Source organism: Zalophus californianus, chromosome 11 (assembly GCF_009762305.2).
Source record: "Zalophus californianus isolate mZalCal1 chromosome 11, mZalCal1.pri.v2, whole genome shotgun sequence".
Classification (NCBI taxonomy): domain Eukaryota; kingdom Metazoa; phylum Chordata; class Mammalia; order Carnivora; family Otariidae; genus Zalophus; species Zalophus californianus.
Genome location: NC_045605.1, coordinates 85,034,859 through 85,048,425, shown reverse-complemented (window position 1 = coordinate 85,048,425; position 13,567 = coordinate 85,034,859). Strand labels below are relative to the sequence as shown.

Here is a 13,567-nt window from a genome sequence, read left to right as displayed (position 1 = left end):
TGTTTCTAAAATGCTTGGAGCCAGAATTCAGTGTGAAACCCCACAGCTGCTGTGGCTGTGGGACGTGTGGACAAGTCAGTCATCCTGGCAGACACCCTTCCCCTGCTGGGATTCTCTCCCCTGGAGAAGTGGAGGGGAGCCAGCCCCAGGGTTTCTGCACACCCTCAGCTGGAGTGGGCCGATCGGCCAAGCTACCTGCCTTCTACACTGGGACCCGTGGCGTCTCTAGAGTAACAGAGGCAGAGGGCGGAGGTTCTCAGCCCTGACAGCAAGTTAATTACACCTGGAGGCTTGAGGGGAGGGGAAACAGTGCATGGACCCCATGACTCCCCAGAGTTAATTTTGTAAAGCAGCTTTATAAATTCCACATACCGAATAGTTCACCCATTTGGAGTATACAAATAAATGGTTTCTAGTGTATTCAGAGGGTTGCATGCCATTCCCACAATTTTAGGACATTTTCAGCAGTCACTCCCCATTCCCCCCAACTTCCCCAGGCCTAGGCAGCCAGTTACAAATCCACTTTCTGTCTCTACAGAGTTTGCCTGTTCTGGACATTCTGTGTAAACGGAATCACACAGTAGGTGTGTCCTTTGTGGCCAACTTCTTCCCATAGCCTGTTTTCAGGGTTTGTCCACATTATCATGTATCAGTACTTCCTACATTTTTATTGCTAAATAATATTCCCTTTTATGAAGATACTATAATTCCTTCATCCCTTCATCAGCTGATGGACCTTTGGGTTGATTCCACTTTTCGGCTGTTATGAGTAATGCTGCTAATAAACAATGTGTACAAGTTTATCTGTAGATACATGTTTTCATTTCTCCTGGGAATATACCTAGAAGTAGAATTTCTAGGTCATATTGTAACTTTAGGTCTAATCTTTTGAGGAGCTGCCAGACATTTTCCAAAGCAGCTGCACCATTTTACAGAGGCATTTCATAAAAGCTCCCTGTGCTGATTCTAGATGTGATTATAACGTGCTTCCCATGTAGCTAAGAATCCTTACTCTGCCTCATTTGGAAGTAAAAGAGCAGCAGAATAGATACCAGCTTTTACCTAAAGGAGAGAATACTTGTCGAGTCTTCACTTCTTCCAAGTTGTTCTTCTCAGCATTCCACAGCCCTCTGCTCTCGCTGGCAGCCCAAGATGAACCTGAGCCCCAACTAGAGGACTAGCCAGTCTAATGCTGGGTAGGATTATCCAGCGTCCACTGACACCACGGGTTGCCTGCAAAGAGTTAAGTTGATCTGGAAAACTGATCTGTAGGTTAAGTGCAGCAGGGCCACAGATGTGTAATCCCCACTTCTGAGAATGTGCCATTTCTTCTTTGTCATCACTTTCTTGGTGCTATCTGGTAAAAACTGAGTCATGATGTGCCGACAAAAATCCATTGCACTTAATGTGGAACTTGAGGTATCTGCTCATTCCTGAGATATTCCCAGCTGTCAGTCCTGCTGGCTAGATGGTAAACAACTTGCTGGGGATGAAATCCTGCCACTGTGACTTTTCCCAGCTTGTCTGAGAGGCATAGACCCAGACGACCAGCCTGTGAGAACCTGAGCATGAGGGAGGGCTTCGTGGTGGGGACTCGAGGGTTGAGCAGCCCCGCCCTTCACAGAGGCCTGTTTCCAGAGTAGTCCCAGTGGAGGGACGCAAAAGCCAACTGTCCTTGTCCTGCGAGCTTTTTAAAAACCTTCCTTCTGCTGCAGATGCACACTTCCAGATGGTACCTGTGGACCGACCTGAGCCTTGTCCTTTCTTTGTGTTTGCAGCCATGGCACAGGGTATGAGAGTGATAACCACACGACGCCCATCCTCTGCGGCGCCCAGTACAGAATACACACCCACGGCGTCTTCAGGGGCATTCAGGTGAGAACTCGGGGAGGGGGGCCTCGCTGGAAGGGGACTTGTATGCCTCTTTCCCTTCTCAACAGCCTTTCTCTTCCCTGCTGATGGCCATGTGGCCATGGCAAGTCTGGTCCTAATTACAGGCTCCTTTGACAATAGGGACCTCTCCACTTCCACTAGGGCAGAGAGGACAGCCTCCTCTCCATAGGTCCTTGTGACCACGGCCTTGTTCCTGACTCAGTCCAAGATGCTTCTGGCAGAACCCCATCCCTCTCCCTTTGACTGGTTAATTCACCTTTCCAGGTGGGCTGTGCAGCTCTTGCAACGAATGACCTGGACCCTTGGCTTCCAAGTCAGACCCTCGACTTGGTCTGCATTGTCCAATGCCTGAAGCTGACTCTTCTCTTGCCAAGTGTTCTACTAATAACAGTAAATAATGACAATAACAGCACCGCCGTGTGGGTGCCGGATGCGTTCTATATGCCAGGCAGTGTGCTGAATTTTATATACGGGCTTTCTGTCTTCAAAGACTTAATTTTTTAGAGCAGTTTTAGGTTTAAGGAAAAATTGTGCAGAAAGTACAGAGAGTTCCTGGATCCTCCCTCTTCCCCCTCCTCCCTATTATTAACATCTTGCCTCAGTATGATACGCTTGTTACAGTTGATGAGCCAGTATTGATACATTATTATTTTTTTGAAACATTACTGTTAACAAAAGTCCATAGTTTACATCAGGGTTGGCTTTTTGTGCCATGGGGTTCCATGGGTTTTCTTAAATGCATAATGCCACGCATCTACCATTACATTATAGTACAGAATAGTTTCACTGTCTAAAAATAAAAATGCCTGTGTTCCACCTATTCATCTCTCCGCTCTTTCTCTCCTCCCCGACAACCACTGATCTTTTTTACTGTCTCTATAGTTTTGCCTTTTTCCAGAATGTCGTACGGTTGGAATCATACAGTCGGTGGCCTCTTCAGACTGACCTCTGTCACTTAGCAATATGCATTTAAGGTTCTTCCTTGTCTGTATTTTATTTTTCCATTTAGTCCTCAGTGTGCCTTTATAGGTGGGTACCGTTACGTCCATTTTACGGATGAGGAAACTGAAGTCCAGAGAAGATGCGTGACTTGTCCACAGTCACATAGCTAGTCATGACATGAGTCTTGTCTGATTCCGGGACCTCTGTTTTTAAGCACCGTGTTGCATTGCTTCTTAGGGAGACAGAGGGCCGTGAACAGTTTGTGGGGGGAGGGGTCTCCAAGGAGAGTGAGGGAAGTAAAGTAAAAAGGGAAACGTTTCGGAGAATTCGGGAAAGTCCATGGCAGACCACCTCAGCAGAGCCTCTTTGGGGAGGTCAGAACCGGACATGGTTACCAAGGGTCTGCATTTGTGACTTTCACTTATGAGTGACAGCAGTGATACTTTCACGAGAATAGTCAGTACTCTAGAAGTAAGTTGTGTGCGAGCCGGGTCCCCACATGAGGTGTGGCGCAGGTAGCTCTGAGATGTTCTGGTTTATGTTTCCAGGAGCATCATGGTGATAGGACAGCATGCTCCCTCTGCCCAAACCTTCCAAGGGTGACAATAAAGGTGAGGGTGACAAAAAGCCAAAATCTGATGGAGGTACAGGAAGTCATCCCAGTCTCTCCTCCTGGCATCCTCCACCAGGGTCCTTGACTGACCTTGACAACGCGACTTTGTATCCTGTTGGTGTGTGTGCTGCATCTAGATTGAACCAAAAGAAATGAAGAAGCCCCTTTTGCCTTCCTTTCCACAAAGCCCAGTTTGTGAGACTCACTGTCATGGCTGCTGATAGACTCCAGACCTCACAGGTGTTGTTTCACCACCGACTCGTTTTCTCCTAGAGTCTGATAGTCAGACGCAGCTGGCTCGCCATTTAAATTTACGCCACCCTTTGACCTTGAGACCCTCTGGCCTATCAACAGCAAATTTGTATGTCACCACAGTACTTCTCCTTCAAAAAAGATCTCACAGTGCAAGGCAGTGCGAAATAGAATCTAGACTATAAGCATGGTGTGGAAGATGCACAGAGCACAGGATGGGTTAAGCTCAGAGGCAGTTCTGGGTCTTAACAGAAAACATGGATGTGCACTTTGGTCTTGAGTTGCACATCTGTAAGGGAATGAGGAGGATTCAGTGGCCTCTGGGGCACTCCCACTTCTCCCGTCCATGAGTCATTGATCCTGAGAGCCGGAAGGAGAATTTGTTTCTGTGTCCCCTTAGCACCTTGTCATGGAGAACTGACCATACACGTACCCATTCCCACAAGGTGAAGGGAATCAACAGTGAAGGACATAGAAAGTGTCCGGAAGGCAGACACAGTGTTTTCTGGTCTTTCTATTAAGTGGTTACACTGGCTACACTATTGGACTCTGATGGTTTCAGCCCCTTCACAGAGAGAACCCCCAATTCTCAGGGGCTCTTCCTTCCTTGTCACTTACTCCCACCTGGAAAGCCTGGTCAGTTTGGGGTTCATTCAGTATCCCATGTTTTTCTCTAATAAGGACTCCCCCCCATACATGGCCGACTGGGCCTGAGGTCATGTGGCCGTGTGTCCAAGTGGGAGGAAATAGATCCTGGGACTTTGGATTTCCAGACCTCACTGCCTCAAGTGGAAAAGCTGAGAGGCAGGATGGATTGGGAGCTCTTGCAGTCACCAGCACTTCTTTTCTAGATCGTCTGGATCAGCAACCCCAAACAAACTTCAGTGAAGTACCAGTTCTGGTTGATGAGTAGTAATGATGTTGGCATGATGCACTGTAGCATGTCCTGATCCCGTCATCCATTAGTGATGTCTGCTGTGGGCATCTGGGGTATGGATGGGAGTGGTTTTAGGTCTTATATCTGTCATCCCTTCTTTGGGTATTTTCTAAAGCTCACTTCCCCTCGGGACTGACATGAATGTTCACATGTGGCTTAAAGCCTCTATTTCTCTTACACTCTGCTCATAGGATGTGCGACGTGTGCCCGGAGTTGCCCCGACTCTTGTCCGGTCGGCATCTGAGACCAGTGAGAAACGCCCCTTCATGTGTGCTTACCCGGGCTGCAATAAGAGATATTTTAAGTTGTCACACTTACAGATGCACAGCCGGAAGCACACTGGTAAGTGTGTCCCCTGTCCAGCCTTGTTTCCCGTGGCTTATGGGCAAGGGTAGTTCGAGAGCTCCTGTTCCTGCCTGTCACACTGCTAAGGACACAGGAAATTTCTTGGATTGACAGTAGGCAGTGCTTTGAAAGGTCTGGCCAAGGTGATAAAAAAAAAAAAAAAAAGAAAGGCTGCAGGGGCATTTTGTACCCCGATTGTCCATCCTTTAATAAAGAATTCAGTAACTGTCTTCAGGAGGGCAGAGCAGAGTGGTAGAAAAAGAATTCCACTGAACTAAAGAGACTTAACTCGTGTTTGAATTCTGGCTTCACAACCAAGTGGTGAGACCTTGAGCAGTTACTTAACCTGTCTTTGAACTTAATTTTGTCTCATGGAAAATGGAGTTGGTAATGCATATCTTATTCCAGTGTTAAGACTAGATTCACTTTTTTTTGAGAAAGAGAGAGAACAAGCAGGGGAGAGGCAGAGGGAGAGACAATCTCAAGCCAACTCCATGCTGAGGATGGAGCCCAATGTGGGGCTTGATCTCATGACCTGAGACCATGACCTGAGCTGGAATTAAAGAGTCAGATGCATAACTGACAGAGGCATCCAGGCGTCCCGAGTCTAGATTAACTTTAAATCAAGTTAAATGCAAGGCATTAGATATGAAGCACCTAGTATATTACCTTATGTCAATAAGTCTGAATAAACAATAGTGTAACTATCAGAAAACTGTTAGCATCTCTGAAGAGAGAGGACCTATTCTGGGAGTTTGGTAATCAGATTGTTTTGAGAGATTGATGGGCAAGGTCAATAAGACTTAAGGAGAGATGGTCCAAAGAAGAAGTGAGCTGTGTGGGTTAGTAATAACCAACCAGATAGGAATGGGAAAATGGATTTGTAGATTTAATTTTTGTTTTCAATCTTAAAAAAATGATTTTTGATGATGTGTCAAGGAAAATTGGATTTTCCCACAGGTCAAGGGATCTACCTTCCCCTGGGAAAGAATTGGCCTCGTCTGGTTGTTGGCCACGTTGAGTGTGAACAGCCATTTCACAAATGTTTGCTCTTGGCCTGTGGGCCCTGGATGGGAGTGTGGTTGGGTCTCCATTGCAGGGAAGCAGTGAGAAATACAGGCTTTCCCATAGGGGAGCCGGTGGGGTTTTTTCCCCCCTGTAACTGGAAAGACAGTTTCACTGTTGGAATTACCCTTACTATTTTGTTATTACTGCTTATCTTGCTTTGGGGGAGTTGAAGAAGAGAACGAGCTGCATTCATATCTCTTCAGATCATTGGACTTTGCTAAGTTGTGTTTGGAGGATGCAGTTCTAGAACAAACCTGAGTTTGCACTCAGTAGACCTCATGCTCCGAGGCTAAAGATGAGAGAACTAAGGGCCTGGTATATTTTCACATGTTTCTTCAAATGGGATCATTTGAAAAGTATCTGTGAGGGTTATAAAGAAAAACGATAAAGTAAAATTGTGGCCGGAGAAATGCAAGGGAATACGCTGAAGGCAATATGGTTGTAGAAAGCTTGACTGGGGAAGAGACCCTTAGCAAGAAGTGAGGGGGAGATGTCTGTGTGAAGCGGAAGCTGTGGGCGTGGTAACCCATGACCCCCAGATCCACCGGAGGCTTTAAGAAGCTCTTCTTTGCAGAGGACAAGGAGAGTGGCCCGGTATTTGACAGTCCTGCAGCCCTTTTCTTGAAAGAATGCAGTCTTTTCTTATCTACGTATGACAATAGTACAATTGTTATATTAAGTACTTTTATATTAAATATTTTTTATGTGCCAGACTCTCTACATGCATTATTCCACTTAATCCCCACACATTGACCGGTTATCAGGTGGGTAGGATATAGTGGAAGCAGGACCCATGCTCATGGCTTTCAACTCCAAGTCACAAACCCCCTTCTCAAAGAGTTGATGGTCTGTTTTGGAGCTAGGATACACACAAATGAAGACAGATTAAGAGAGTATATGACAATGTACTAAAGCAGAGGCTGGAGGAGCTGAGAAGAGTTGCTGATTTGAGCTAAAGTCATCCCAGAAGGAGGAAGCACTTGGGCTAACCATCAAAGGGTCGGTAGGGTACGGTAGAGGAAGGTAAAGAAGGAGCAGAAGCAGAAAGGCAGGGAAAAGAAATTCGACTGAGTAGGGCTGTTTAAGTATAAGGCACTGGGCTAGATACAAATACAAAGTGAAGGAAAGGCTCCTACCCTCGGGATTTTCCAGCCCCTGGAGGAAGGTAGCTCTGGACACAGCCTACCATGTTAGATGTTCTGTAATACATTCTGTACTGAGGAAGAGAAGGGCTTTTAATCTGAACATGAAATTTCCAAGAAGCATTGCTGAGGAAGCAGGTGGCATTGGTGAGGGACGTACAGTTGACTTTTTGACGGGGAGGAATGAATGTGGAGATAGGGACAAAGGGCATTTGGTGTGAGCAAAGCGCAAGGCAGATTTTGGGAATGGTGAGCTCTGGTATAGCAGGAATACAGATTAATCAGGGGAACAGAGGAGGCTACGAGGCCGGAAAGACAACGAGGGCAGGCCCTGCAACAGAAAGAACAGCTGGCCCCGGGATGGCTTCCTCTCTATCCCAGAATACCGGTGACTCAGAATTCTCATTAGAAGTTGGGAAGGCCCAAGGTGTCTCAGTGCACTCATGGAGCTTCGTTCCCAGTGTTTGGCTGAACTTTCTCTAGCAAGGACAAGGGTGGGGCTTCTCCCTTCTGAGGCAGGAGGTTGTGCAATCCCACTACTGACCTCTCTCGGATAAAGGAATACCGACACCTTTCTTAATACTTTGGTTCCTGGTTTCACTTGAGTGTCTCACAACCATGGAGCTGTTTAGGCTTGATCCAGAAATGAGAAGTCAGTAGCAGAGAACACCAAATCTTCAGGCCATAAAACATAAAGCACTTATTACATGGGGCCAGCTCCAAGGCCTATCCATCGCAGAATTCTGCCTCCAACTCAGTTGAAGAGTTAAGACTTCTTTGGCTTATGATTTATCTAAAGATTCTCTACCAGTATTTTTGGAGCATGCCTCTGGGCTTGGCACTGGGCAAAGAAACCCTTTATGTGGATGGCCTGGTTCAATCTGTTTATAAATCCTTTGAATTTGTGAGATTATTGGCCCCCTTTCTCAGTAAGGAAATGGCACCTCACCCAGAGCTTTACGTTACAGAGCTGGATGTGACCCTAGTGTGCAACTTCAGAACCTGAGCTCCCATCCACTTATAACTCAGAGGTTAGGGACCATCCTCATACAACCAGTCCCCCATTCTACACTCACTGTCCAGGAGCCTGTGTGCAGGAGGGCCTTGAACCTCACATAGCAGCTAACAAGGTCTACCGGCATGCCTTAGGTATTTGGGGATCCCTCAGTCCCAGTAGGAGAGGTTGCCTTTCATGCGATCCCCATTTCCAGCAGCGTTTTCAAACGGCATATGTGTCTTCCCCAAGGTGAGAAACCATACCAGTGTGACTTCAAGGACTGTGAACGAAGGTTTTCTCGTTCAGACCAGCTCAAAAGACACCAAAGGAGACACACAGGTTTGTAGGCTCACTTCTCATTGCTGGCAGTTATGTTCTCTTGGGTTGCAGTTGATTTTGTGATTTTCTTTATTGTTGAATGTAGATGTGAGAGGTTTAGCCATTTGCTTAGCTTTTCCCAATCATCATGTTCTCTCCCCGCCCCCCCCCCCCCGGAGATTTTCCTTTTCTGAAGGAAAAAAAAGACTAGGAAACATCCCACATTTCTCCTGCAAACCGCAGAACGGTGGGATCCCACTAGCCATGTGCTGATGATACACCGAGTAGCAGTGAAGAACAGGGTGGTGGAGAGCACAACCCAATTTGTAGAGTGTGATTCACTTTTTCAGTCTTGGACACAGCCGAGACTCTGGTGGAAAGCTGGATGTTTGTGGTTAAGGAATAGTTGTTCCCCAGACAGAAGCAGGTCATCAGGGATTACTGTGCGGAATCAGGTGGTTCGTGCCAGGCCTGGGGCGTGGGGGACATCTGAGGGAGAGGCAGACATCATCACCAGGGGGCTGGAAATGCCTGGCTCGTCCGGCCACCTCCAGGAAGCTGGCCCCGGGGCCTCATTACGCTCCCACATTGTTAGGGCTGCGGCTAGACCTTCTCTGTCCATTTAGGTGTGAAACCATTCCAGTGTAAAACTTGTCAGCGAAAGTTCTCCCGGTCTGACCACCTGAAGACCCACACCAGGACTCATACAGGTAAAACAAGTGCGTAAACTTTTCTTCACATTTATTTTTCATTATTTTTTTAAAAATACTGTTGAATGAAGTTGTTTGTGATGTGAGAGATTGGAAAAGAGGAGTGTAGAAGTTCTGAGCAGGTTTAAAGAGAGAAAGAACAATGCATGGCTGTCTTTAACTAATAACATTGTTTCAGAAGGGATAGGGTGGGGACCACAGAGCAGAAGGGAGATGTGAGAAGAACACTCTTTTACTGCATGTCCAGAATGAAGGGAGGAGGTGAGCTAGGTCCCCACTGTTACCAGTTTGCTACATTATACTGTGTCACTCAGTTTGATTGGATTATCGACTTTACAAACAGCAGAAATTCTCGCAAGCCAAGTATTTATTCTTCCGAGAGCTCACATTTCATGACACTATTTTCAGAGACCTGAATCCTTGCTGGGCTAAAAGTTAATGTCCCAGGAGCAGACATGGTTTCTGCCAGACTCATATCAGCCTATGGATATTATTTCCTTTGTGCTAGTATAGAGAGGAGAACAGGACATTTATTCACTGGTCGCTGAAAGTTTTTGCTTTTCCACAAGCTTGGTGTGATTCATAATGAAAAGAGCACCACCTTTGTTGTGTATTTTCTAGCTTTGGAAGGAGGGCCAAGGCTTAGGGTTATCTCGCTGTATCTTTGCAACATACTTCCTTGTAAGAAGAAGAAGGTAGGCATGTTTTATCCCCATTTTTCAGATGAGGAGACTGAGGCATGTAGTGATGAAATGACTTGTCTACAGTCCCAAAGCTAGTAAGAAGCAAACCCAATTCCTTCTGCTCCCAGCCCACCCTATCCCACAGCCTTCTTTCTTGGTGAAAGAGCGTAGGTTCATCTCACAGCCCAGGGAGGATAGGAATCAGGAAGAGAGCCAAGGTCAGCAAAGCTGAGTGCCATTGGGAGACTGAGGAGAGTAAAGACCAACAAGAGAAAGGGTTGGGCTTTGTCCATTGGAAGATGACCTTTGACAGCATGGCTGGAGGTTGGAGTGGACGGCCAGGAGCCAGATCAGGAAGAGCAGAGGAACAGTGAGTGGGAGGTGAGGGAAAATATGAGGTCATGAGCCCCCGTGCAGCTGCAGATTCTCAGCCTGAATAGGCTGCCGTTTATAGACAGGGTCAAGGTACCTGTGCCCCAGAGTTGGTGGGGTGGGCATCTCTTCTGCCCTACTCAGGTGCCTCTCGTGTTTCTTCTTTTCCTTAGTCCTGAGCTCATAATTTGGTGAGGAAGTTATCGTCCCTTGTATCCTGCCCCCCTCCTCCTCCAACCCTATGCATATCTGTATATGCACAAAATGGCCCACGTCACTGGCAGACTGTTTTACCCTGTATTTGATCAGCCCCCAGTTCTGACCCTCGGACAGTGCTTCCCCTGGGACATTCCTCCCTGTGTGTCCCAACCAGTAGTTCTCAGAGGAGGCAAAGTGGGACCAGTGATACCCTGGGAAGATCTCCCCGATGGTACAGATACTGGCTCCCGTGGCGTTTTTACTTAGGATTAAGCCACAGCTCGATCTCTGTTAGGGCCAGGCCTGGGAGGTGGGGTACTGCCAAGGGCATGGGCTTTGGAATAGACAGACCTGGATTTAAGTCCTGCTTGGGTCTGCCCTCTCTAGCCGTCTAGCCTCATCTCCAGAGTGGGGATACTAATACTTGTCTTACAGGGCTGTTGTAAGGAATACATGAAATAATGTATGTAGATGATGCCCAGCACATGGCTGGGCATATATTAGGCATTTCATAAATGCTGATTATCCTCCATGTCCAGAATGAGGCTTGGAAGGAACTTCTGAGAGCTCCTTGGATGGAGTGGTCTCGATCTTTTGGCAAGCTCGTTAAAAATCTTAAAACTAAAAAAGAAAAAGAAAATCTTAAAACCATGCCTCAACTAGAACGGGGATTATGCTCTGAGCAACACTTTGAGGTAAAAGAAGCAAATGTCCTGCAAACTGGTATCAGTGACTTATTTAAAAATGCCCAGGCCATCCAGAACATCTCCACAGACAGAGATATTAAAGCTACAGTCACAGCTCTACTATAGGAGGGCAATCAGTCAGTAATATCCAGTGTGATGATCCTGAGCCCCTGCAGCCCAGTGAAGCCCAATTCCCTGGGAAGACAGTGGAGGGGAAACATTTATGCAATTCACAAAACGGTCTAACAACAAAGGTTGAAACAAATGTTTTCCCCTCGATTACATACAAATTGCCCAGACGCTTTGATGAACTAGACTCATTCCTTCCCTGCCATTTCCCCAGTCCTCTGACTTAATAATATTTCATACTTTTTATGGTAGTTTAATCCTGAAGAGCGCAGAGGTGCTGCCATTTCAAGGCTGCCCATGGAATGGGCCCGATTTGTTAGCCTAGGGAAAGAACTAGAGGGAATTGGGAGTGGGTGCCTTGGGATGATTTAACTCGGGCATTTGATAGTTGAACTTGTGCCCGGTCTCTCTGCTGCAAGCGTCTCTGACTGGTAATTGTGTCAACAGGTGAAAAGCCCTTCAGCTGTCGGTGGCCCAGTTGTCAGAAAAAGTTTGCCCGCTCAGACGAATTAGTCCGCCATCACAACATGCACCAGAGAAACATGACCAAACTCCAGCTGGCGCTTTGAGGGGGTCCGACTGGGGAACACATCTGTGTCCCAGGCAGGACAGTGTGTGAACTCCTTGCAAATCTGACTTAAAAATTCCTCCTCACTCACCTCTCTGAGAAGGAAATGGCAGGTGGTCTTCTTCATCCAGCTTCCAAGACAAGATGCCTGTACTACTGGATCCTACCAGGTTTGCCCGGAGGCGTTGGGCTCTGCTTGGCTTGTTTTAGTTGACTCAGAGGCCCTGGAGAAGTGGCTGACAATGTCCAGTTAGTTAAAATCCCATCTCTGCCATTTGGTCTGGATTTTCCACTGTAAGAAAAGCCATTGTTGATAATGTCCCCCCACCCCCTCTTCTCCTTTTACACTCCTTTTCACTAGGAATGGAGTCATTGTACCATTTTCCATCATAGAATATTTATAGGCCAGGGCATGTGTATGTGTCTGCTAATGTAAACTTTGCCATGGTTTCCATTTACTAACAGCCAGAAATAAATCAGAGAGCAAGGCACTGGGGCTGAGTCCCATCCGACATTCCGGAGGTTAGGCAGGCCGCTAACGTGGAAGGCAGGATGTAATGCTACCAGGCACCTTAAAAAACGTGTGCGTTTCTAGCAGCTGAAGAAAGAATCAGAACTAACCAGTACCTCTGCAGAAAAATCTAAAACAACCTTCCAGTTCAACTAATTCAATGTTAACATTAGCACAATGCTGTTGAGAAATTGTCCTTGGAGATCTGAGATTTTGGTTTTGTTTATTTTCGACTTTTTTGAGTTGTAATCACGTGCATCTTCAGAGATGTACATATCTCCTCACACAAAGGAAGTGGAATTCATTTTTATCATCTGGGGTGTCCTTAGAGTGTACAGACCACGATGGGTATGTGGCTTCAAGTTGTAAAAATTAAAGTGATTCTAGAAGAAAATTGGGCTGGTCCAGGATCTCCACTGATTAAGACTGTTGTTAAGTAACTTTGAGTCTACCAGTGTATGTGACAGAATGAGACTTACTAGTGTGAGGAAATCCATTGTTTAACGGTGGTTGAGTGTGTGTGTGTGTGTGTGTGTGTGTGTGTGTGTGTGTGTGTGTGTGCATGTGTGTGCTTAAAGGAGGGTGTTTATTATTTACTGTTGCTTGAAATTACTGTGTAAATATATATATCTGATAATGATTTGCTCTTTGACAACTAAACTTAGGAAATGTATAAATGTTAGATGCATCACTGTTTTGGTGTTGATCTTACAACGTATCAATGATAACACTAAAAATGTAACCTGCATTTTTCACTTCACTCTCAATTAAAGTCTATTCAAAAGGAAAGTGGCAAGATTTTATCAGCTACATTGTGTTCAAACCTTAAGAACAGTTGAGACTGTCTTAAGCAGGTAAGAAGATGCTACCGGGCATCGATGATCACTAGTGTAGTCTATCCACGTCCTGCCTACTCTCTGTTTCTTTCTGTCAAACCTCAGAAGGCAATTATCCTTCCTGGAACCAGCCAGTGTCGTAAAGTGATGGTGCTCATGCTGTGGTCTGATGGGTTCGTGGATGGCTTGGTGGGAAGCGCGTTCGAGGGTTTATTTTAATCAGGCTATCCTTGCATCACTTGTTATTCCAGGTCAGCAAATGAGAATAGGGATGCTAATGATGACTGGTCTTTTCTGGAAAGTTCACCGGTACATACTGCAGTCAAGAGGCCATAGGCTGAACACCTAGCACAAGGAGTTGTCAACT

General features: G+C 46.3%; 1 protein-coding gene across 9 annotated transcripts in view; it reads left to right on the top strand.

Moving 5' to 3' along the window:
- Window positions 1-13,149, top strand: part of WT1 (WT1 transcription factor) — a 97,314-nt gene extending 84,165 nt beyond the window's left edge. For 7 of the 9 annotated variants that reach the window (XM_035722783.1, XM_027579038.2, XM_027579040.2 and 4 more), the window contains 5 exons: window positions 1,779-1,875; window positions 4,829-4,979; window positions 8,439-8,528; window positions 9,134-9,226; window positions 11,733-13,149. In XM_035722783.1, the coding sequence (XP_035578676.1) occupies window positions 1,779-1,875; window positions 4,829-4,979; window positions 8,439-8,528; window positions 9,134-9,226; window positions 11,733-11,854 (553 nt within the window). In that variant the 3' untranslated portion in view covers window positions 11,855-13,149. Of the gene's footprint in view, window positions 1-255; window positions 1,555-1,778; window positions 1,876-4,828; window positions 4,980-8,438; window positions 8,529-9,133; window positions 9,227-11,732 lie in introns of those variants that run through there. The other 2 variants (XM_035722786.1, XM_027579039.2) reach the window with 2 other exon arrangements.
- The last annotated feature ends 418 nt before the right edge of the window (window positions 13,150-13,567 follow it).